Source organism: Podarcis gaigeae (genome assembly GCF_964106915.1).
Source record: "Podarcis gaigeae genome assembly, chromosome: 18".
Taxonomy (NCBI): Eukaryota; Metazoa; Chordata; class Lepidosauria; order Squamata; family Lacertidae; genus Podarcis; species Podarcis gaigeae.
The window spans coordinates 8,224,473-8,248,581 of record NC_139696.1 but is presented as its reverse complement, the minus strand read 5'-3'; the positions used below and the strand labels follow the sequence as shown (position 1 = coordinate 8,248,581).

At 49.0% G+C, this 24,109-nt stretch overlaps 1 protein-coding gene across 1 annotated transcript in view; it reads left to right on the top strand.

Annotated features, from left to right (window-relative positions):
* The window catches only part of LOC310835589 (disintegrin and metalloproteinase domain-containing protein 10-like), a 38,292-nt gene that overhangs the window by 5,937 nt on the left and 8,246 nt on the right, over positions 1-24,109 (top strand). Inside the window, 8 exon segments of the mRNA XM_083720353.1 lie at positions 1,298-1,389; positions 2,658-2,783; positions 5,447-5,539; positions 6,227-6,386; positions 7,835-7,995; positions 9,780-9,951; positions 12,642-12,786; positions 23,902-24,085. Of these exon segments, the coding sequence (XP_083576479.1) occupies positions 1,298-1,389; positions 2,658-2,783; positions 5,447-5,539; positions 6,227-6,386; positions 7,835-7,995; positions 9,780-9,951; positions 12,642-12,786; positions 23,902-24,085 (1,133 nt within the window).

Here is a 24,109-nt window from a genome sequence, read left to right as displayed (position 1 = left end):
GCCATAAAGAAGCCATAGCCTCATGCAGCCTCTCCCTGCCGGAGGGTCTGCGCGGGGCTATCTATCCCTGAAGCCTTCTGAGCACAGCTCAAGAGTCTCCTGGCTTCAGCGAAAGGAACCCGAAGCCTTCGGAGCACAGCGCAAGACTCTCCTGGCTTCAGCGAAAGGAACCCGAAGCCTTCGGAGCACAGTGCAAGTTCCTGCTGCACTCCAAAGGCTTCAGGCGGCTATCCCTGAAGCCTAGAGAGCGAGAGGGGCCGGTGCGCGCTGACCCCTCTCACTCTCCAGGCTTCAGCGAAAGCAACACAAAGCCTCCGGAGCGCAGAGGGAGCGCTCCCTCCATGCTCCGGAGGCTTCGCGTTGCTATCGGTGAAGACAAGCATCCTGCATTCGCTCCATAGGACGCACACACATTTCCCCTTAATTTTTGTTTTTGTTTTTTTTTAAAAAATATTTATTAAGATTTTCAAATTCAAATGCATTAATAATAAACAACATTATTTATATCATAGCATAATTTCATCACTTCTTTGGACTCCCTCACGTCTCCCGCTCTCACTTGCATCGTTAAAAAAGGTTTTTCTAAGCAAATTACCATCTTGTTTACAATCTTATATCCCCTCATTTAAGTAGAATCTAGCAGTTCTCCAAAAGATTTATATTTTCCTTAATCTCACTTATCGTCAAATTCGAATCTAATTCAGTGGTAGGCAATTATTTATGATCTAGCATCCTTCTTAACATTCAACCAAATTACAATATTTTTGTAGATAGATCTAAAATTTCTTCCAGTCTTCTTCAACCCTCTCTTCTCCCAGGTCTCGGATTCTGCCAGTCATCTCGGCCAGTTGCATATAGTCCATCAGCTGCATCTGCCACTCTTCCAGCGTGGGTAGATCTTGAGTTTTCCAGCTCTTAGCGATGAGTATCCTTGCTGCCGTTGTTGCATACATAAAGAATGTTCGGTCCTTCTTTAACACCTTCTGTCCGACAATGCCCAGAAGGAAGGCCTCTGGTTTCTCTCACATTTCCCCTTAATTTTTGGAGGGGGAAAAGTGCATCCTCAGAGTGAAAAATACGGTAATTCTTGGAACGAAGCCAGTTCCCCACAAAGCACTTTTCAGGGGCCAGAAAGTCTGCTTTAAATCTCGACTGCGTGTGAGGAAAACAAAACCCAAGTGCTTGTTGGACTTCAAAAACAAAGATCCCTCAGGGGAGTTCTGCTGCATCAAAAGATTCTCTCGACTTGAGACTCTGCAGCTCCATTATGGATTTTTTTCTTCTCCCCCACTGCTAGACTATCAACTCTGGGGAGATTCTGAATCCGTGACTTTGGCTCGGCAGACACACCAGCGCATGCAGGATTTCCAGCGGAAGCTCACGGCAAAGGTGAGGGTTAAAAGCTGAGAAAGGGGTCTTTTTAGTTTTGGGGAAATGAGAGCAAGACGTGGCAGGGTGGACGTTTATAAAAGTACCGTATTTTTTGCTCTATAAGACTCACTTTTTCCCTCCTAAAAAGTAAGGGGAAATGTGTGTGCGTCTTATGGAGCGAATGCAGGCTGCGCAGCTATCCCAGAAGCCAGAACAGCAAGAGGGATTGCTGCTTTCACTGCGCAGCGATCCCTTTTGCTGTTCTGGCTTCTGAGATTCAGAAATTTTTTTTTCTTGTTTTCCTCCTTCAAAAACTAGGTGCGTCTTGTGGTCTGGTGTGTATTATAGAGCAAAAAATGCGGCAGTTAAAAAAACAACAACAACTAGAGTCCTTTTTGTTGATAGCTCAGACGGAAATTCCCAGGTGTCAAAAAAGGTTATTTATGTATGCAACAACTGTGACCTGTGTTTTGTTAGCCCCAAAGTGGAAAATGAGCAAAGTCTCAACTAAAGGAGAATGGCAACTTAAAATTGATGGAATATGCGCAGCTTGTGGATCTAACATATGGGTAGGCAAACTAAGGCCCGGGGGCTGGATGCGGCCCAATAGCCTTCTAAATCTGGCCTGCGGACAGTCTGGGAATCAGTGTGTTTTTACATGAGTAGAATCTGTGCTTTTATTTACCGTATTTTTCGTCCCATAGGACACTCCGTCCCATAGGACGCACCTAGTTTTTTTTGGGGGGGGAAATAAAGAATTTCCCCCCCCCTTTATTTCCCCCCCAAAAGCTGGTCGGGGAAAGCAAACCAGGTCGAGGAACAGCAGGATGGCGGCGCTGCGCCTCCCTGCTGTCCCCCGAGCTTGTGGGGCTGGCCGATGTCTGCCCGGCGCGAGGGGCGCTCTGCTTCAGGGTGCCCCACGCACCGGGCAGCAGGCTGCTATCTGCAGTGTGGGGAGCCCTGCGGGGAACTCCTGCAGGGCTGCCTAGGCTGCGGATGTCTTCCTGAAGCCTGTAGAGAGAGGGGGGTCGGTGCCCACCGACCCCTCTCGCTCTCCAAGCTTCAGTGAAAGCCTGCATTCACCCCATAGGACGCACCCAGATTTCCCCTTCATTTTTGGAGGGGGAAAAGTGCATCCTATAGGGCGAAAAATACGGTAAAATGCATCTCTGGGTTATTTGTGGGTCATAGGAATTCGTTCACCCCCCCCAAAAAAAATATATATATAGTCTGGCTACCCAGATAAACAAGGTCTATCTCCCTGCTTCACCCTTTCTCCGCAACAGAATCTGGAGCATTTGCTGCGGCGGAAGAGAAGCCTGGATTATTCAAAGACCTCTTGTTTGTTGCACATTCAGGCTGACCATCTTTTCTACCGAAGGTTTGCTTCCATCGAAGCCGTGATCGCCCAGGTACCAGAATCTGCAAAGGGAGCCTCTTAACCAGGGGCGGGGGGTGGGTAGGGAAAGTTGATTCCATTCTCATTTAAGGATGGATTTATCCAATTTGCAATTTTCCAAAAACAACACGAGAACCATAGCGTACACTCCCACCGTTGCCATGTTTTCCCTCACGGACACTCAGAAAACGGGTCTCACAGGTTTTGGAGTGTTTTTCCTTTTCTTTGGAATGATCCTAGAATCATAGAATCCTAGAGTTGGAAGAGACCACAAGGGCCATCGAGTCCAACCCCCTGCCAAGCAGGAAACACCATCAGAGCACTCCTGACATATGGTTGTCAAGCCTCTGCTTAAAGACCTCCAAAGAAGGAGACTCCACCACACTCCTTGGCAGCAAATTCCACGGTCGAACAGCTCTTACTGTCAGGAAGTTCTTCCTCATGTTTAGGTGGAATCTTCTTTCTTGTAGTTTGGAGCCATTGCTCCGTGTCCGCTTCTCTGGAGCAGCAGAACACAACCTTTCTCCCTCCTCTAGGTGACATCCTTTTATATATTTGAACATGGCTATCATATCACCCCTTAACCCCTTAATTTTTGACAAAGCACTTTTGGCTATTGGGAATGTTTTATTCGCGGCTGGCCTGGCTTTTGTGATTTAGAAAGGACTTTCAGATTCTTCTTCCAGAAACACAAAGTGAAAGCCACAGGTTTCTTTCTGGGTGGTGAACCTTATTGGCTGGCCCTTGATAGGAATGGTCCTTGAAATTTATGTCTTCTTCCTCTTATTCAGGGACTTTTTCCCTGTGGTGGTTGGTTTTATTAGAGGAGTGCCGGTCCTTGGCTATCTCTTCAATTTACCTGGCATTACCTCACTTGTAGATAAAGTTGGAGGGACGTGGGTGGCACTGTGGCTTAAACCACAGAGCCTAGGACTTGACGATCAGAAGGTCGGTGGTTCGAATCCCTGTGACGGGGTGAGCTCCCGTTGCTTGGTCCCTGCTCCTGCCCACCTAGCAGTTCGAAAGCACGTCAAAGTGCAAGTAGATAAATAGGTACCGCTCCAGCGGGAAGGTAAACGGCGTTTCCGTGCGCTGCTCTGGTTCGCCAGAAGCGGCTTATTCCTGCTGGCCACATGACCCGGAAGCTGTACGCCGGCTCCCTCGGCCAGTAAAGCGAGATGAGCACCGCAACCCCAGAGTCGGCCACGGCTGGACCTCTGGGAATGGCAGAGGGAGCTCAGCATACTTAGCCAGGAAAAGAGGAGACTGAGAGCCGATATGAGAGCCGTCTTCAAATATCTAAAGGGTTGTCGAACGGAAGATGGAGCAAGCTTGCTCCATATTGCTTTGGGAAGTGCAAATTGGATAGATGCAGCCAAACCAACTTTCTCCTCCGTCTGAGCTGAGACCTTGTTGTTGTTGTTGTTGTTGTTTAGTCGTGTCCACCTCTTCGTGACCCCATGGACCAGAGCACGCCAGGCACTCCTGTCTTCCACTGCCTCCCGCAGTTTGGTAAACTCATGCTGGTAGCTTCGAGAACACTGTCCCACCATCTCATCCTCTGTCGTCCCCTTCTCCTTGTGCCCTCCATCTTTCCCAACATCAGGGTCTTTTCCAGGGAGTCTTCTCTTCTCATGAGGTGGCCAAAGTATTGGAGCCTCAGTTTCAGGATCTGTCCTTCCAGTGAGCACTCAGGGCTGATTTCCTTCAGAATGGAGAGGTTGGATCTTCTTGCAGTCCATGGGACTCTCAAGAGTCTCCTCCAGCACCAGAATTCAAAAGCACCCATTCTTCGGCGATTTTTATGGTCCAGCTCTCACTTCCATACATCACTACAGGGAAAACCATAGCTTTAACTACATGGACCTTTGTTGGCAAGGTCATGTCTCTGCTTTTTAAGATGCTGTCAAGTTTTGTCATTGCTTTTCTTCCAAGAAGCAGGCGTCGAGCACTGCCTTGCCGTAGTGAATGGGCTTGAAGAACTCAGAGGAGCTGAGACCTAGCTGCCTTTTATGCCAGTAATGTTTGCGTGGCCAAAGTACCTAGTCCTCATGATTCTAAAGGAACGGCTGATTTAATCAGGAATATATAGGGAGGTAGCTGATACTGAGCGAGACAATACAGGTCATTCGTCAGCAGGCCATGCGACTCTTCGTCTCAGGGAGGTCAGTTTGAACCCTATGTAGGGCAAGAGATTCCTGCATTGCGTCCGGTTGGATTAGATGATCCTTGGGATCCCTTCCAACGCTATTATTCTGTGATTGTATGGCTAATATGGGCTACAGTGGTGCCTTGCAAGACGAAATTAATCCGTTCCGCGAGTCTCTTCGTCTAGCGGTTTTTTCGTCTTGCAAAGCAAGCCCATTGACGGTTTAGCGGATTAGCGCTATTGCCGCTATTAGCGGCTTAGCGGCTTTTAGCGGCTTAGCGGCTTAGCAGATAAGCAGATAAGCGGTTTAGCAGCTTAGAAAAATGGGGGGGGGGAGGGAAAAAAACCCGCAGGAACTCGCAAGACATTTTCGTCTTGCGAAGCAAGCCCATAGGAAATTCGTTTTGCGAAGCACCTCCAAAACGGAAAACCCTTTCGTCTAGCGGGTTTTCCGTCTTGCGAGGCATTCGTCTTGCGGGGCACCGCTGTATTTAGAGTCTTCTCTCTCTGTCTTTCTCTCCCACCAGATTGCCAGCTACGTAAAAGCTGTAAATGCCATTTACGAAGGGGCAGAATTTGATGGAATCAGGCACATCGACTTCAAAGTTAAGACCATCAACGTAAGCACAGCTCTCTTCTTAGTAGAGTTTGTACGGGGATATATGCCCGGTATTTATCACCCCTGCTATGCAAAAATCTCCTAATGAATCCGAAGTGTCTAAAATCCCTGGTAGAGGACAAGGATCCTGAGATCACTTTAAGGGTAGCCAAATTCTGTGTGATTGCCATAAAACGTAGGGAACAAGCTGTGCTATCATAATGATTAAGGTTTTAAATGATAATTTTAGGTTATATGTTAGTGACTAAGTTTTAATTTCTATATTTTTTAACTGTTGGATATCTGCATTGTCCCTGTTATACCTAATTGCAAATTCAAATGTATCCCTATTATGTTTTATTACTTCCTTGATATTGTATGTGGGCTGGAACTGGTCTGTGACCGAAATAATAAAATTCATTCATTCATTCCTCTCCTTTCCCTTCCTCCCCTGCAACAAAAACTCTGTGAGGTGAGTGAGGCTGAGAGACTTCAGAGAAGCGTGACTGGCCCAGCAGCTGCATGTGGAGGAGCGGGGAATTGAACCCGGTTCACCAGATTACGAGTCCACTGCTCTTAACCACTACACCATGCTGGCTCTGGGTTTCAGGCGGTGCCCTGGGTCAAAGTTGTTTCTGGACTTTGTAAATCAATGCAAAATACTAAAGCAGCGCCATGTGCCCAGGTGTGTCTTATCCTTCTTTCGCAGATCGTGGAGGAGGAGGACCACTCAGAGTCGCCTTTCATCAGTCCAGAGATGCTCCTGATGATGCACTCCAGAACCAACTGGAACAGTTACTGCTTAGCTTTCCTGCTCACCGACAGGGATTACAGCGGAGTTCTGGGCATCGCTTTCAACGGACAACCTGGTGAGTGAGCAGAGAGGTGGTTCAACAGCCCTAGTCTTTGCCTTTGGAAGGAAGAACATGAACATACAGCCACAGACCGACCTATGTGGATAATTTTTTATTGCTCTGTTAATAACTCGCCACCCGTCTCCAAATAAATCTTAGGGAAATAATACAAACCAGCAAGACATCCAAAACACTGGCGACACAAACGAGAATAAGTTAACAATAAATAACAGTCTTAAAAAGCAGAGACTTCACCTTGCCAACAAAGGTCCGTATAGTTAAAGCTATGGTTTTCCCAGTAGTGATGTATGGAAGTGAGAGTTGGACCATAAAGAAGGCTGATTGCCGAAGAATGGATGCTTTTGCATTCTGGTGCTGGAGGAGACTCTTGAGAGTCCCATGGACTGCAAGAAGATCAAACCTCTCCATTCTGAAGGAAATCAGCCCTGAGTGCTCACTGGAAGGACAGATCCTGAAGCTGAGGCTCCAAGACTTTGGCCACCTCATGAGAAGAGATGACTCCCTGGAAAAGACGGGAAAGATGGAGGGCACAAGGAGAAGGGGATGACAGAGGACGAGGTGGTGGGACACTGTTCTCGAAGCTACCAGCATGAGTCTGACCAAACTGCGGGAGGCAGTGGAAGACAGGAGTGCCTGGCGTGCTCTGGTCCAGGGGGTCATGAAGAGTCGGACATGACTAAACAACTAAACAATAACAACAAATAAGAGGACAGGGTTTTAAACACATACACACATTTAGAACCACAAAACAGATTGGGGTTTTTTGACAGGTGCTCAGAGAACAGGGGGACGATAAGTCTTTTCTCACACACACACTTTCCATGTTTCTTTGATTTCTTCTGCCTCATGAGGACTAGAATCTTACATTATCTTTAAAGGAAGAGCCGTAGGTTTGTTCCCTGTCATCTCCAGGCAGGGCTGGAACAAGACCCTGGAATCCTGGAGCGTCGCTGCCAATCCGTGTTGACAATATTGAACTCCGTGGCCTGATGGTCTGACCTCCAATGTCCCTGATCTCTTGAGTTTGGGGGTTTTTTCTTCTTGTTAATATCTACCTCCCGGGACGCGGGTGGTGCTCTGGTCTAAACCACTGAGCTTCTTGGGCTTGCCGACTGGAAAGGTCAGCAGTTCGAATCCCCGCGACGGGGTGAGCTCCAGTTGTTTGGTCCCAGCTCCTGCCAACCTAGCAGTTCGAAAGCACATCAAAGTGCAAGTAGATAAATAGGTACTGCTCCGGCGGGAAGGTAAACAGCGTTTCTGTGCACTGCTCTGATTCGCCAGAAGCAGCTTAGTCATGCTGGCCATATGATCCAGAAAAACTGTCTGGGGACAAATGTCGGCTCCCTCGGCCAATAAAGCGAGATGAGTGCCGCAACCCCATAGTCGTTCGCGACTGGACTTAACTGTCAGGGGTCCTTTACCTTTTTTTATCTACCTCCCAGGTGATTCTGGAGGGATCTGCTCGAAGCAGCGCACTTTCCAAGACAAGGAAGTCTCAATGAACACGGGGCTGATCACGTTGCAGAAATATGGACAGCTCCTTCCCCCGAGGATGATCCACGTCACGCTTGCCCATGAGTTCGGACACAGCCTGGGCGCCTACGTGAGTTTGTTGCTTTTCTGGCATGGAAAACAAAGCCAGCTTCCCACACCGTTTCCTTTTGTGATGAGTCCACCGTCCTGGGTGCTGAGCTCAGATAGAACGGGCAAAGCTGAGTCATCCGAAAAGCAAAGAGCAAGCTCACCTTTTACTGCCGATTCAGGCTTCACGCCGTGGTAACCCGACAATAAATGCATTTATTGTACGTTTCCGAGCACAATTCAAAGTGTTGGTGCTGACCTTGAAAGCCCTAAACAGCCTCGGCCCAGTATACCTGAAGGAGCGTCTCCACCCCCATCGTTCAGCCCGGAAACTGAGATCCAGCACCGAGGGCCTTCTGGCGGTTCCCTCGCTGCGAGAAGTGAGGTTACAGGGAACCAGACAGAGGGCCTTCTCGGTGGTGGCACCCACCCTGTGGAACGCCCTCCCTTCAGATGTGAAGGAAATAAGCAGCTATCTTATCTTTAAGCGACATCTGAAGGCAGCTCAGTTTAGGGAAGTTTTTAATATTTAATGCTGTACAGTGGTACCTCGGGTTACATACGCTTCAGGTTACATACGCTTCAGGTTACAGACTCCACTAACCCAGAAATAGTGCTTCAGGTTAAGAACTTTGCTTCAGGATGAGAACAGAAATCGTGCTCCGGTGGCGCAGCGGCAGCAGGAGGCCCCATTAGCTAAAGTGGTGCTTCAGGTTAAGAACAGTTTCAGGTTAAGTACGGACCTCCAGAACGAATTAAGTACTTAACCCGAGGTACCACTGTATTGTTTTTAACACTCGATTGGAAGCTTCCCAGAGTAGCTGGGGAAACTCAGCCAAATTGGCGGGCTATAAATAATAATAATAATAATCACATGGCTCACAGTCGGAGTTAACTCTTTATTAGCAAGGACACGATCTGCACAGACTTGGCAGTGTCTAATGAGCAAAGCAGCTCATCCCTGGTAGGTCTTGCCCCATGGCAGTCCCCACTTCCCCACAGCTGCCTAAATCCCCTGCTCTCCAGGGCTTCCCCAAGCAATCGGAGACTGCGCCTGCTTCCATGCAGCCAGCCTCTGCTCCACGCTTTTCATGCCTCTCCTGGTTCTGGCACACTGCAAGAACACAATTGAAGAAGGTGTTTGACTATGACAATGAACTTTATTATGGTCACAGACCAGGATAAAAAGCAACAACATATAAATAAAATAGCAGTTAGGATTTTAATTTTTTTAACTAATAAATGTTGGAGCAAATAAGGACAAAGAAACAAGCATAGGGTAAAACATCTGAATGAAATACAAGATTAAACACAGATAATGGATGGATAAAAACTGATAATTAAAACAGATAAGAACTAACAAACAAATAAAAACATGCAGTTAAAACTTAACTGTAAGAGCGTAAGAACTAAAAAACTCGCAGTTAAAACAAGTATAAGAGGCTGCAGAGTAGAAACCTCTGAAATAGATGACATTAGAGACAGATGTGGAAATATGGTTAAAACAGACAATTAAAACAATGTACAACAATAAATTTAGAAACAATGTGCAACAATAAACTATCCCAGGGAGTTGACTCGGAGTCACCCATGGAACCGAGTTTGGGGATTTTCATGCTGGACTATTTTGAGTTGGGCGATGGTCTGCACCTACAGATTTGTGAACAGAATTTGGCGACCATCCAGGTCTTCTTCTGATCTCTGCCTAACAGCAAAAGGTTAATTTTTTGCTTTTGCGGGAAGTCGGTGAGCCTCACCAGTAGGGGATAAATGAACTTACTAGGAAGAGGGTGTTTTTTTCCCCAGCACGATGAAAGCAAAGAGTGTTCCAGTTTCCACGTCGACACCACCAAGGGGAAATACCTGATGTTCAGCTACGCCACGGATGGGGAAGAATTCAACAATGACAAATTCTCCCCGTGTAGCCGCGCCTACATTGCAAACCTCCTGAGGCTCAAGAAGGACAACTGTTTCGTTGGTGAGAGAGCTGGACTGTCCTTGGGTGGTTGTTTAAACCCGCTGCCTTATATTGGTTGAATTGGTAGGGGAATGAGTTATTTAGGGCTGTCAAAAGTAGGAAGGGATGGATCAGGCTATTTTCCTTTTTTTTTTCTTCAAAAGATTTTTATTAAGGTTTCAACAGATTTTATAATAACAAACAAAACAAAACAACACAAACAATAAACAGTAGAAGACACAAAAATCAAACAAAAATATAAAGGTTCAACTCTTAGTTTCATATAACTTACTTTCCCGACTTCCTCACATCTCCCTTTTCTGTATTCCAAATTCCAAATTATTTTCAGCAAATTCTTCCTCTATTTTGACTAATTTTACTATTACTTAATTTCTTTTAAATTAACCATTCCCACTGCCGTCCACTTATCTTCTAATCCCACATCATTGATTAATTTTGCCGTGTTTCTTTACTTGTTACTTATAAAACATCTTTGCACATTCCTTTCTACTTTGTCACTAATGCCACATTATCTCACTATCTTGCATCACTTTAACATTCAAATAATTTACAATGTTTTTGCAGATAATCTTTAAATTTCTTCCAATCTTCTTCTGTTTGTTCTTCTCCCATGTCTCGGATTCTGCCAGTTCCATGTAGTCTATCAATTGCATCTGCCATTCTTCCAAGGTGGGCAAATCTTGTGTCTTCCAATACTTTGCGATAAGTATTCTTGCTGCTGTTGTTGCAGGATCAGGCTATTTTCCTTCCATGGGGCCCAACAGAATCTTCAGTCCACTTTCCACTGTGTGCAGAATTATTAATTTCTTAAACACGTAAAAATTTGCATTTAAATCATTGCAATTTTCCAGATGCGCTTTCCATAATAATAATAATAATAATATTTTTTATTTATACCCCGCCCTCCCCAGCCAAGGCCGGGCTCAGAACGGCTCACAAGCAATAATAAAAACAAGTTGAATGATTACAACTTAAAAACAAAATTAAAATACAACATTAAAATATTGAAACATTAAAATATTAAAATGTAGCCTCATCGCAGGAGGAGAAGGAAAGGAAAAAAGAAAGAGGGGGAGGGAATCAAATTGGCTCCAAGCCAAAGGCCAGGCAGAACAACTCTGTCTTGCAGGCCCTGCGGAAAGAAATCAGATCCTGCAGGGCCCTGGTCTCATGAGGCAGAGCGTTCCACCAGGCCGGGGCCAGAGTTGAAAAGGCCCTGGCTCTGGTTGAAGCCAATCTAACTTCCTTAGGGCCTGGGATCACTAGGGTGTTGCTATTTATGGACCTTGAGGCTCTCCGTGGGGCATACCAGGAGAGGCGGTCCCGTAGGTACGAGGGTCCTAGGCCGTCAAGGGCTTTAAAAGTCAAAACCAGCACCTTAAATCTGACCCTGTACTCCACCGGGAGCCAGTGCAGTTTGAAAAGCACACAGCATTATATTGAACTAAAGCCCTACTCAGAGTAGGCCCATCGAAATGACCAAACTTCAGTTAGCCACGCCCATTGACTTCAATGGGTCTACTCTGAGTAGGACTTATTGATAAGCTCAGTAAGCAATATCTTTTCCAGCATCGCAGGAGGTTGGATTAGATGCCCTTTTTTGGGGGGGGGGGGTCTCTTACAACTCTATGATTCTATACCTCTTTGGATTTCCTGCACATCCTATAAGATCCAGTTCTGCAGGTACGATCCAATTTTCGCAAGGCACAGCTGTGAAACGAAAAGAAAAGCTCTCGGACCCCTGGGAATTAATCAGGACACAATCCAACCAGAATATGGGTCAAGCAAAAGTGTGGATGAATCCTAAGAAAGCAGGGAATGTGAGAGCCAATGTGTTAAAAGTAAAAATGCTATAGATTATGGTAAAATAAAAGGAGAATTCTCTGGATATCCAGGTTTAGGGCAAGTCTTCTTTGGTGAGAGAGCTCCAGCAGAGATTTAAAATATTCAACAAAGTAAATTTTGGAAATATAGGTTGTTAGACCTTTAAAATATCCCCTTCTCAAAGTCCCCTCCCTTCCCTTACCATAAAAGGAAACCACATATTTGGTAAGTTACAAATGGTTTACTTACAAACTCTCCAAAGGTCACATTCATGTGTTTTTCCATATAGCAACGGCAGAAAACCGCAGGCAGTTTCCCAAAATGGTAAAATGTTTCTAAATTGTATGCATAAAAACACAAAGATGGCTTGCTAAAGCCAGGTGTTTAGAGCCCCCAGCTTAGACCCCTTATTGGTAGGGTTCACATGGTGGAAGTGGGAGAACAAAGAGTTTGGCAAGGCGAGAAGAAGAGTTTGGATTTGATATCCCGCTTTATCACTACCCTAAGGAGTCTCAAAGCAGCTCACAATCTCCTTTCCCTTCCTCCCCCACAACAAACACTCTGTGAGGTGAGTGGGGCTGAGAGACTTCAGAGTGTGACTGGCCAAAGATCACCCAGCAGCTGCAGGTGGAGAAGTGGGGAAACGAACCTGGTTCCCCAGATTACAAGTCCACCGCTCTTAACCACTACGCCACACTGGCTCTTGAGGGGTGTATGACCTAGCTAAGCCTGGCAGGACAGCTTACTCTATGGTCTTAACCCCTTCATGCATTAATTAGGGTTAAGCACGTTGGTTACATGAGGCTGGATATATCCCAGAACTGCATATTTTCTCCACAACCTCTTCTTCTGCATTTTCCTTCCAGAAACAGACCGTCCCATCTGCGGGAACCGGATTATGGACCCAGGAGAGGAATGTGATGTTGGCAATGATGCCACAGACCCCTGCTGCTATGGTGCGGCAGAGCCCAGCGGGATCCGGTGCCGGTTGAAACCGGGAGCTCTGTGCAGGTAACGGTGGGGACATGTGGCTCGCTTTGCCCTCTGCTTTCACAAATTTGTGCTTATAGTACTCACCGTTAAATCTCTCCTCCATCCTCTCTCCGTACTCCACAAGCTCATCTGCATAGCTGTCAACCGTCCCTTATTTGCGGGAAAGTCCCTTATCCCAGCGCTGTGTCCCGCTGCTGTCCCTTATTGATGATGTCCCTTAAATTTCCCGGGTTTCAAAGGAAGCAGCTCCTCTCCCTCCCTCCCTGCCGGCCAGGGAGGAAGGAGGCTCCAACTGTGTTGCTTGGCTGCGTTGCTCACCCAATAAGGAGTCTAAGAACGACTGGGGGGTGGAGCTTGCATGCCTTGTGCCAATCAAATCGGCTGCGTTGCCTGGGGACTCGCCTTTGCTCAGCGCTTCCCAGCGGAGAGGTGACAGTGGTTTTCCTTGCTGCATCCCCTTTGCCGGGTTGCTGTGCTGTGGGAACCACCGCTTGAGGCTTTGTTTGGCTGCTGGCTGGGCTTTCTGCCTGTGGCTCGGAGGGGCTCAGAAGTTGAACATACCTGTGCTGGGAAAATCCCTTATTTTGGCTGCTGATCCCTTATTTTCGAGGCTGCTGGTCCCTTATTTTCAAATCTGTAAGTTGACAGCTACGCTTATCTGTTCCTTTGCCCTGTTTTGCCTCTTCCTTTTATCCCCCCATTTTTTTTTATTAAATTTCAAACAAATGTGACACATACTGTAAAACAAGTAACACAAAAATTAAAAACAAAACAAAACTAGTAAGATGAATAAAAACAAAAAATATAACAACAAACACATAAACAACACAGATTAATTAATTAATTAAACTTCCAATCTCTTAAACATATTGTCAGGGCCACCCGAGGTCCCAGCTCACAAGAGACCAAAATCCAGTCCAAGTTATATACAAAAGGTTTTATTGAAGAACATTGTTGTCGTTACATCCAAGCTCCGTGGCTCAGCATCTGTTACCCTTAGATGTTTGAAGTCCCCTCTGAGTCAGTCCCGCCCCTGCACCAGCTTAAGAGGCTTGTACTGCTCCACCTTCTCCTCTCCTTCCTTTTCCGCAGGGTCTTCCTGCCCCCCTGTGCTCCCTCCCTTCGGGACTCCCCCGAGGCTGAGTCTTCTGACGCCTGCTCCCCCCTCCTTCGTGCTTTGGGACCAGGCTCCTCCTCAGGGCTCTCCTCATTTCCGCGCGCCTCCACATTTGAACTTGGCGCGCGTACGTTGCCTCTGACCTTCCTTTCGACCGTTACGCTACTCTCGGTACTACACTCCTCCCCTTCCGGCAGGACGTTCTGCTCCGAACTCCTTCCCCTCTCTGCTCCCTGTTCTGCTCCTTCTGACACACTGGTAACTCCACCCCCTTCACTCCGTTCCGACGGAGAGGCCGGTCCCGATCTCCAACCCCCACTGGGGATTCCCTCTTCGTTCCCCTGCTTCTGACTGCTTCCCTCTCTACTGCCCCTTGGCCTGACCAGAGGGGCTCCCTTTTGGGAATCCTCGGATTCACTTGACGGACTCACTGACAACCTCGGGTCATCGTCGTCCTCTTCCTCGTCACCCTGGGACCCCTCCCCCTCGCTCTCTGTCCCTGAAACCCTGACATCCATCCCCCCCTCGAAGCCCCCCCTTCCCCCCTCCCGCCCATCGGGTGCAGGTTGTAGGAGCTGCAGCTCTTCGGATGTGGATGCAGGATACAGGTTGTGTACCTCCATATCCTCTGCTTGCAGTTCGGTGTATGAGTGTTCGAATTCGGGTTCTTGACCCAAAGTGTTCTCTTCTCCCTCTTCCATTGGTACCTCGTCTGGTGCTGCCGGCCAAGGTCCCGTCAGCCATTTCCTGCGCCAGTCCTCCTCTGGTTGCTCGTCCCACCAATAGGAGGTTTCTGTGTCCACCCCTGAGCACGATCCCCTGGGCGGGCTAGATTCCGGCGTTCTCTCCTCAGCTGAAGAAAACTCCCGGAAAGTACTGCCTGAGAGTGTGGGCGTAAAGAGCCAGTCATCAAAGTACTCGGCTGGCATGGGTCTATGCGGGAAAAGGGCATGGAACTCGTCTTTTAGAAGAGGTTCGTCTAAAGCGTAGCCCGGCACCCAACCGTTGGCACTGGCTGGAGTGCCCTCTGTGGCTAGAAAGTATTCTACCCCCTCTTCCCCCCATCTCGAGTCCAGGATTTCTGTGACCTCGTTGAGTGGTTCGGCCCTAGGCGCCCTCTCCCTCTCCTGTGACTTAGTGTGTAGTTGCGGGACTGTTTCAGACTCCTGAAACCTGTGCGGTGCCTTGTAGGGGGTGAGCACCGACCTATGAAATACCGGATGCACTCTGGAACCTTCGGGGAGGGCTAGTCGAAAGGCTACAGGGTTGATCTTAGCCTCCACTTGGTACGGCCCTAACTGCCTGTGCCCTAGCTTCTTCTTGGCCAACGACTTGGCTGGCATGGCTTGGGCGGCTAACCACACCCAGTCCCCCACCTGGATCTCCTCCCCCGCTCTCCTGTTTTTGTCTGCCTGCACCTTATATGCTTGCTTGGCCAGCTCCAAATGTCTCCGCAACTCTTCGTGCACCTCCTGCAGCTCCGCTGCAAACTGGTCGGCTTCTTGCGGCACCCCCTCTCTCAGTGCCCCGAACCCCGGGAAGGTTCTGGGATGCCGACCGTTGTTCGCAAAGAACGGCGTCACCCCCGTGGACGCGTGCTTCGTGTTGTTATAGGCAAACTCTGCCATCGGCAGGTAGTCCACCCAAGCTGTGGGTCGCTGATTGGCGTAACATCTCAGGTACTGCTGCATGATCGCGTTGACCCTCTCAGCTTGGCCGTTGGTCTGTGGGTGTCTCGCCGACGTAAGGTTGATCTTGACGTTCAGGATACCTAAAAGCTTCTGCCAAAAATTGGAAACAAACTGGCGCCCCCTGTCGGACAGGATGGACTGCGGCAGCCCATGCACCTTGAACACGTGATCAATGAAGAGTTTGGCAGTCTGCTCCGCCGTCGCCACCTTTGCGCACGGAATGAAGTGCGCCATCTTGGTGAACAGGTCCACAACCACCAGTACCGCCGTCTTCCCTCTGGAGCTGGGCAGGTCAGTAACGAAGTCCAGGGCTACCCTCTCCCACGGTTGCTGTGGCGTTTCCAGCGGTTCCAACAGCCCCGCTGGCTTCTGGTGTACTGGCTTGAACCTCTGACAAGTGTCACACCTGGCGACGTAATCCGCTACCTCTCCGCGCATCCGGGGCCACCAAAAGTCCCTTGCCACCAGTTCTATTGTCTTCTCCTTACCGAAGTGGCCAGCAGTGGGGGCGTCGTGCAACTGCTGCAGAACCTTTGCGCGAAGCTCGTCGCTTGGCACGTAGAGGGCACCTTTGCGAGTTAGCAGTCCGTCGCGCAGTTGGAACTCTTCTCCACTCTGCACACCTCTGCGCAACTCCTCCATTTTGGACTGTGCGAACTGATCCACTTGCAACGCGCGTCGCACCGCGTCCAGATCTACTGCGATGGCAGCGCACGACCACGCCTGCGGTGCGAAAATGTGCTTGGCTGCTACTGGCGCCGCTTCATCGAGATATTGCGGTTTCCTGGATAACGCATCGGCTATAACGTTGGAATCTCCTGGGATGTACTCTATCCGAAAGTCGAAATCCGCGAAGAATTCCGCCCAGCGCATGTGTCTCTGGCTTTGGAGCTTCGCCGTGCGCCAATACTCTAGGTTTTTGTGATCCGTGCGGACCTGTACTGTGTGCTTGGCTCCTATGAGGAAATGTCGCCACGCTTTGAAAGCTGCGTGAATGGCTAACAGCTCCCTGTCCCATATGGTGTAGTTTTGCTCCGCCTTGCTGAGCTTTCAGGAGTAAAAGGCACCGGGTCTCCAGTTTCCATGTGGATCTTCTTGCAGGAGTACGGCTCCAACCGCCCTGTCTGACGCGTCGGTCTCCACTCGCATGGGCCTGCCTGGATTCACGTGCAGCAGTTGCTCCTCGGAGGCGAAAAGGCTTTTAAGCTTCCGAAAAGAGCGCTCTGCCTGTTCCGTCCACACGAACCTCTTCTTCTTGGAACTCAGAGTGTCCGTGATCGCTGCTGTCTCCTTTGCAAAACCTCTGATGAATTTGCGGTAGAAGTTGGCGAAGCCGACGAATCTCTGGACTTCCTTCCGATTGCGTGGGCTCTTCCAGTCCAACACCGCGCGGACCTTGACGCTGTCCATGGCCAGCCCCTTGTCGGACAGCTTGTAGCCCAGGAAATCCACCTCCGTCACATCAAACTGGCACTTCTCTAACTTGGCGTAGAGCCTGTTCTCCCGTAGTCTTTGCAGGACTTCCTTTACGTCCCTCTCGTGGGCCTCTTCCGTCTCCGAAAAGATCAGGATGTCGTCGAGGAAACACACACATTTCTTGTAGAGGAGTCCCGCTAGCACGTGATGCATAAAGGCTTGGAATACGTGAGATCCATTTTGGAGACCAAACGGCATAACTCTGTATTCATACGTGCCCAGAGGCGTGAACATGGCCGTTTTCCACTCATCGCCCTCCCGGATGCGTATGAGGTTATACGCTCCACGCAGATCCAATTTGGTGAAGATCTTCCCCTTCCTCACGGTTGCTAGGAGATCATCTATCTTGGGCATGGGGAAGGCCTTGGGCTTGGTCATACTGTTTATGAACCTGTAATCCACAATGAGTCTTTTTTGGGGCGTGTCTCTCTTCTTTACAAAGAACACAGGACTGCCCCCCACTGCTTTCGATTCCCGGATGAATCCACGCTTCAAATTGTGCTCTATGAACTCCCTGAGCTCTTGCATCTCGTCCTCAGACATGGAATACAGTTTTGCAGTCGGCAACTGCGCCCCCGGCACCAGGTCGATGGCACAATCATAAGGTCTGTGGGGCGGCAACTGGTCAGCTTCCTTCTCGCAGAAAACCTCCAGGAACCCTTCGTACTTGCTAGGTACTGCCTGCACCATGCCAAGTCGCAGCTGGTGCTCAGCCCCCTCCTCCTGGCAGGACTGGATGCAATTTTGAGCACAGTACAATGAGCAAAAGGTGATCTGGCGTTGGTACCACGCTACAGCAGGACTGTGTTTCTCCAGCCAACTCATGCCTAATATTATAGGCGTGTCAGACAGTTGGGTGACATTGAAGCTAATGACTTCTCGGTGATCTCCTATCCGCATCACCATGGGAGGTGTCTGTTGCACAACTTGCCCTCCTAGCAATTTCCTGCCATCCACTGTGACTACGTTCAGAGGCGTTGTGGCGGGCAGAAGCGCTATGCGATGCTGCTTGACGAATTGCATCCCCACGAAATCGGCATTGCTCCCCGAATCGATCGTGAGGGGCACTTCTAGGGTGGTCCCATTTGGCAACTGAAGTGTTGCAGTGAGCTGCACCGCTGGCTTGGGTGGTAAAGGGTCTGTGGGTTGCAAAGACGCTGGGGACTGTTCTACAGATTCGCCTGGCTGAGCCCCAGCAATTCTGCTTGCAGCCAGGCATTGTCGTTTCCCTGAGGTTCCTCTTCCTGGATCACTTCTGCAGCTACCGTCGCTAAAGCTGCAGTGTGTTTCTGGAGCCTCTGGGGGCACTCTTTCGCCATGTGCAGTGCACTGTCGCAGATGTAACACTTCCTGGTCCCTCTAGGAGGCTTCGCCTTTACTGCACCGGAAACTGGGGCTCTGGCTGTTGCTTGAGCCTTAGCACCACCAAGTTCCATCGGCTCCTCCCCCTGCCTCCCCAGCGGCGAGGGATGTGACTGACTGAACTCCCTGGGGATGAAAGAAGACGTCCTCGCTGGTGGACACACCTGACGTTCTTCCTCATTGTGCCAAGGACGTCCCTCGTGACGTATCCCAATCGCTAGAGCCCTCTGCACCACCTGCTCCAGGGTCTGAGGTCTGTCTCCCCTGGCAAGTTCGTCCTTTATGGGACCGCTGAGACCCTCCCAGAACAAATCCCTCACAGGTGTGCAGTCTTTTTCCCAGCGTAACGCAGTCAGTAAAGCAAAAAATCTGGAATGGTACTGACGCACAGTGGCTTTGCCTTGCCGCAGTCCAAATATCTCCCTGCGTGCAAGATCCAAATCTACGGTTGACTGGAAGCAGGCATCCATCGCTTTAATGAATTCATCAGAATCGCGGCGGGCAGGGCCATCTTCACGCCACAAATTGCGCAACCAGTCTCTGGCCGGCCCATGCAAGTGAGAAACAATAAACCCCACTTTCTCCTCCTCATCTTTAAAGTCATGACGAAGCAAGTGTAATGCATACAAAACGTCTGCTCTGAAACTGGGGTAGTGCTTCAGGTTCCCATCGAAGTGGGTGACTAGGCTGCCCCCCCGCCTTCCAAGTCCAATGCCCTCTGATCTGGACCCTGGGAACCCTTCCCTGTTTGCACGCTCCCACCTTGTTTGCAGGTCCTGGCAGCGCTTCTCCATTTCGTCATGCTTCTTCTGAGACGCAAGGACTGCAGTGGTGAGTTCGGAAACTGTAGTTCACAGTGCTGTCAGCTGATCCTCCGCACTCATGGCTGTCACCGTTTGTGAGCTTTGCAAAAAAAAAATTTGCGTTCTTTGGGAGGGGACTTACTGTCAGGGCCACCCGAGGTCCCAGCTCACAAGAGACCAAAATCCAGTCCAAGTTATATACAAAAGGTTTTATTGAAGAACATTGTTGTCGTTACATCCAAGCTCCGTGGCTCAGCATCTGTTACCCTTAGATGTTAGAAGTCCCCTCTGAGTCAGTCCCGCCCCTGCACCAGCTTAAGAGGCTTGTACTGCTCCACCTTCTCCTCTCCTTCCTTTTCCGCAGGGTCTTCCTGCCCCCCTGTGCTCCCTCCCTTCGGGACTCCCCCGAGGCTGAGTCTTCTGACGCCTGCTCCCCCCTCCTTCGTGCTTTGGGACCAGGCTCCTCCTCAGGGCTCTCCTCATTTCCGCGCGCCTCCACATTTGAACTTGGCGCGCGTACGTTGCCTCTGACCTTCCTTTCGACCGTTACGCTACTCTCGGTACTACACTCCTCCCCTTCCGGCAGGACGTTCTGCTCCGAACTCCTTCCCCTCTCTGCTCCCTGTTCTGCTCCTTCTGACACACTGGTAACTCCACCCCCTTCACTCCGTTCCGACGGAGAGGCCGGTCCCGATCTCCAACCCCCACTGGGGATTCCCTCTTCGTTCCCCTGCTTCTGACTGCTTCCCTCTCTACTGCCCCTTGGCCTGACCAGAGGGGCTCCCTTTTGGGAATCCTCGGATTCACTTGACGGACTCACTGACAACCTCGGGTCATCGTCGTCCTCTTCCTCGTCACCCTGGGACCCCTCCCCCTCGCTCTCTGTCCCTGAAACCCTGACACATATTATTTGACTTCCTCTAGTCCCTCCCATCTGAATTTCCTTGTATCTGAATGTAACGGCTTTCCAATATCATTATTCCAAAAACTATATTCCATTTATAATCAGATTTCTTAACTTTTCTTGACATTCTAAATCTCATTTATTTAACTAATGCCTAATTTAATCCTAGGCCTGTTTGGCACTTTCAAGTAACTTCTAGTTTCTAACATTACAATATTTATTCAAATGGTCTTTAAATTTCTTCCAATCTTCTTGATATTCCTCTTCTTTCTGGTCGCGGATCCTTCCGGTAAGGTCAGCTAGCTCCATAAAGTCCATCAAAATTCAAGCAACGGTTGTGGCATACAAAAATACCTTTACATTTTTCTTGGGCAATTCAAGACCTGTTATTCCGAGGAAAAAGGACCCTGGTCGTTTTGCCCCTTCCTCTTAAAGGGAGATGGGAAGGATTTCTCTCGGGGTTCTCTGTGCTTTGTATTTTGTACCTAAGAAAGGTTGCTCTCAGTTACTATCTGCAGCAAATTCCTGTGCTAATCCTGTGCTAATCTCACTTCTGCAAATATTGGCCAGACGGTTAGCACAAAGCAAGTGACTAATTGCTAAAATTGGCTGGCGGGTCAAGAGTCCGTCTCTTAGCTTGCAGAAATATTTTAGCTGCTGTTTGCAGATTTAACCAGGCCTGCCAAAGAGGCCCCCTTCCTGTGCTTATGCTTACTAATGCAAAAATAAGAAAAGACACATACAAGCAAGAGGGGAGGGGGGAGTGCTTAACTAGCAGAAAGACACGTATGAGAAAGATGTGTTAAGCAAGCAATAATAAGTTGAACATTTGCCAGCTGATGGGGAAAGTCTGTAAAGGGTATGGGAGGGGGGAGAGTGTTCAGAAAAGTATAAGAAAGTCTGCTGAAGTGTCTTGAGACACAACCAGTTCTTAGGAGCTATCCTGCTGGTTGTCTCTGCGCACAGATTGTCTCTGTGCAAAGATTTCAATAAACTTTTTCTCCAAAGAAGATTTTGCTTTCCTGGTACTTTTGTTCCCTCCAAGGTCCGGGGATGGCGAGGCTGATGGATCCCTAGGTAAATAAGGCTTCACTCTTAGGCTCTGGGTGGTGAATACAGCACCCTGAAATTCTCAGCTCTCTTTATTTTGTTTTTAAAAGGGAATGTTTAGGGCCTTACGGTTCAATAGGTAGATCAATTTGAAAGCAGACAGAGATAATCCTGGGTGTGAACACACATTGGATTATAGGTTCATTTTCCTCTATGGTTTGGTAGAAATTCTGGGCTGTCCATTACATGTGTGGATGACAAAGGCGTTGAGTGTTTGTTTTTAATCCTCTGGCTTGTCAAGAACTCATCCCATCCTGAAAAAAAAAAACAAGAATGGCAGGAGAGAGAAGTTTAGCACAATCCTTTTCTTCGGGCGCTTTATCTCTACATTGTTTCGGGTTTTCTGATTCAAGTATGACACACAAACATCCACGCAGGTTTGTCGTTGCCCAGGGTCACAGTGGTGTGTGTGTGTGTGTGTCGTAGACCCATTAATTTTTGGGAGGTGGGTTCCAGCAGATTATCTACGTCAGCATCCTACAAATCCAACTCCCTATAAGTTACCGTATTTTTTGCTCTATTTTTTGCTCAAGACGCACCTAGTTTTTAGAGGGGGGAATCAAGAAAAAAAATCTCCCAGAGCTTCTCGGGGCTGTGGGGGAAGCCTGGGTCCCCCCCCCCAGCCCCAAAGAGCAAAGAAGCCAAGACAGCCAGTGGAATCCATCCCACTGGCTGTCTTGTCTTCTGCCATAGCTGCGCAACCTCTCCAGCCGGGAGCTACCGTATTTTTTGCACCATAACACTCACTTTTTTCCTCCTAGAAAGTAAGGGGAAATGTCTGTGTGTGTTATGGAGCGGATGCCTGTGGGTGGCGGGGGGGATCTGCTGCAGTCATGAGCAGAGGATCCATGGTTCCCCTTCCTTCCCTCCTCCGTGGCTCGCTTTGAAACAGCAAAGCGGGAGAAGAGCCGCTGAGTGGGGAGGAGAGAGGGACAGAGAGCCTGGAGAGATTGGTTCCTTTAAAGCAAGCAGGCTCTCTGTCCCTCTCTCCTCCCCACTCAGCTCGCTAAATAGCAGCAAAGTTTTTCAGCTCGCTAAGCCGGGGATGAGCGGGGAGAAGGGAGAAAAGCAGAGCCTGCTTGCTTTAAAGGAGCAAAGCGGGAGAGGAGAGGAGCCTTCTCCCCTTATACCCCTCTTCTTCATTATTAGCAGCATCCTTCTCCACCCACCCCACGCGTGTTCCTTGTCCCTTGAGTGCTTTTCCTTCCCTCCCCACTTAAAAGGTGGTTAGCACGAATCCACATGGATCCTCAGGATTTTTGCACTGGGTCACCCCAAATTCACCATGAGATCACATAGCATGTCCATGGCTACATCTTGCACCAAAAAAATCACGCACCCACTGTTGCCTGGGGCCGCAGTGGTGCAAAAATGTGGTTACAAAGCATGGATCCACATGGATCTTCAGGATTTTTGCATTGGGCTACTCCAAACTCACTGTCAGATCACATGTCTGTGGCCACAGCATGAACCACAAAAATCATACATCCACTGTTTCGTTTAGAATATTTTTTCCCTTGTTTTCCTCCTCTAAAAACTACGTGCGTGTTATGGTCGGGTGCGTCCCGGCTGGAGAGGCTGCGCGCGGCTATGGCAATTCCCCCACCCCCCGCAAAAGCCCATAGGAGCCGTGCACCCTTTAAGGAGCGTGTGGCTCCTGCAGGCTTTTCTACGAGGAGGGAGAAGGGACTAACTGGCCGCATCAGTCCCTTCTCCCTCCTGGGGAAAAGCCCGCAAGAGCCGAGCGAAGCTTGTGTACGGCTCTTGGGGGCTTTTCCTGCCTGCCTCCCCCCTGCATTCGCTCCATAGGACACATAGATTTCCCCCCTTAGTTTTTAAGAGGGAAAAAGTGCGTCCTTTGGAGCGAAAAATACGGTACATTTTGCACCAGTTCATGCATTGCTGCTGCAAATTTCTGGGGTTAATTGCCCTCTAAGTAGCTAAAGAAGGAGCCTAATAGATCATCAGTTTCCTCATCCACCTTAGATTTGTAGTTTTGCAAGAGAACATCCATAGCTAAGGGTACTGGCTCTGCTTTCTGCTTCCTCCTCTCCCCAACTTCCATTCTCTGGAGAAGAGCTTGAAATGGGCTTCATATGAACTCCATTTGAACAGCCATTATTATTATTATTATTATTATTATTATTATTATTATTATTATTAATACCCCACCATCCCCGGCCAGAGCTGGGCTCAGGGCAGCTAACACCAATAAAATTCCAGTAAAAACATAATAAGAAAAAAAGAAAAAGAAAACAATTTAAAATACAGGTTAAAATGCAATTTAAAATGCAGCTTCATTTTAAAAGTCAAAACCATAGGGGGAGGGAAACATAAGGGTCAGACTGAGTCCAAACCAAAGGCCAGGCGGAACAGCTCTGTCTTGCAGGCCCTGCGGAAAGATGTCAAGTCCCGCAGGGCCCTGGTCTCTTGTGACAGAGCGTTCCACCAAGTCGGGGCCAGCACTGAAAAGGCCCTGGCCCTAGTTGAGACCAATCTAACCACCTTGTGACTTGGGACCTCCAAAGTGTTGTCATTTGTGGACCTTAAGGTCCTCCGCGGGGCATACCAGGAGAATGTCATTAGAGTGGAAATAATAAGTCCGCAGAGTTTTCCAGTTGAGGATTTTGCAGATGGTTCTGTCATGTATGTGTGTTGTTGTTTTTTAAGCCCTAGCCAGGGACTCTGCTGCAGCCACAAATGTGCCCCCAAACCCCGAGGGGAGCGATGCCAGGCGGAGACCGACTGCGCTTCAGAAAGCACCTGCTCTGGGGCAGCAGCAAAGTGCCCGCCACCCCTTCTGAAAGCAAACTTCACCCTCTGCGGCATGCAGTCCCGGGTGTGTCTGAACGGGGTGAGTTTTCACAGAGTTGGAGGC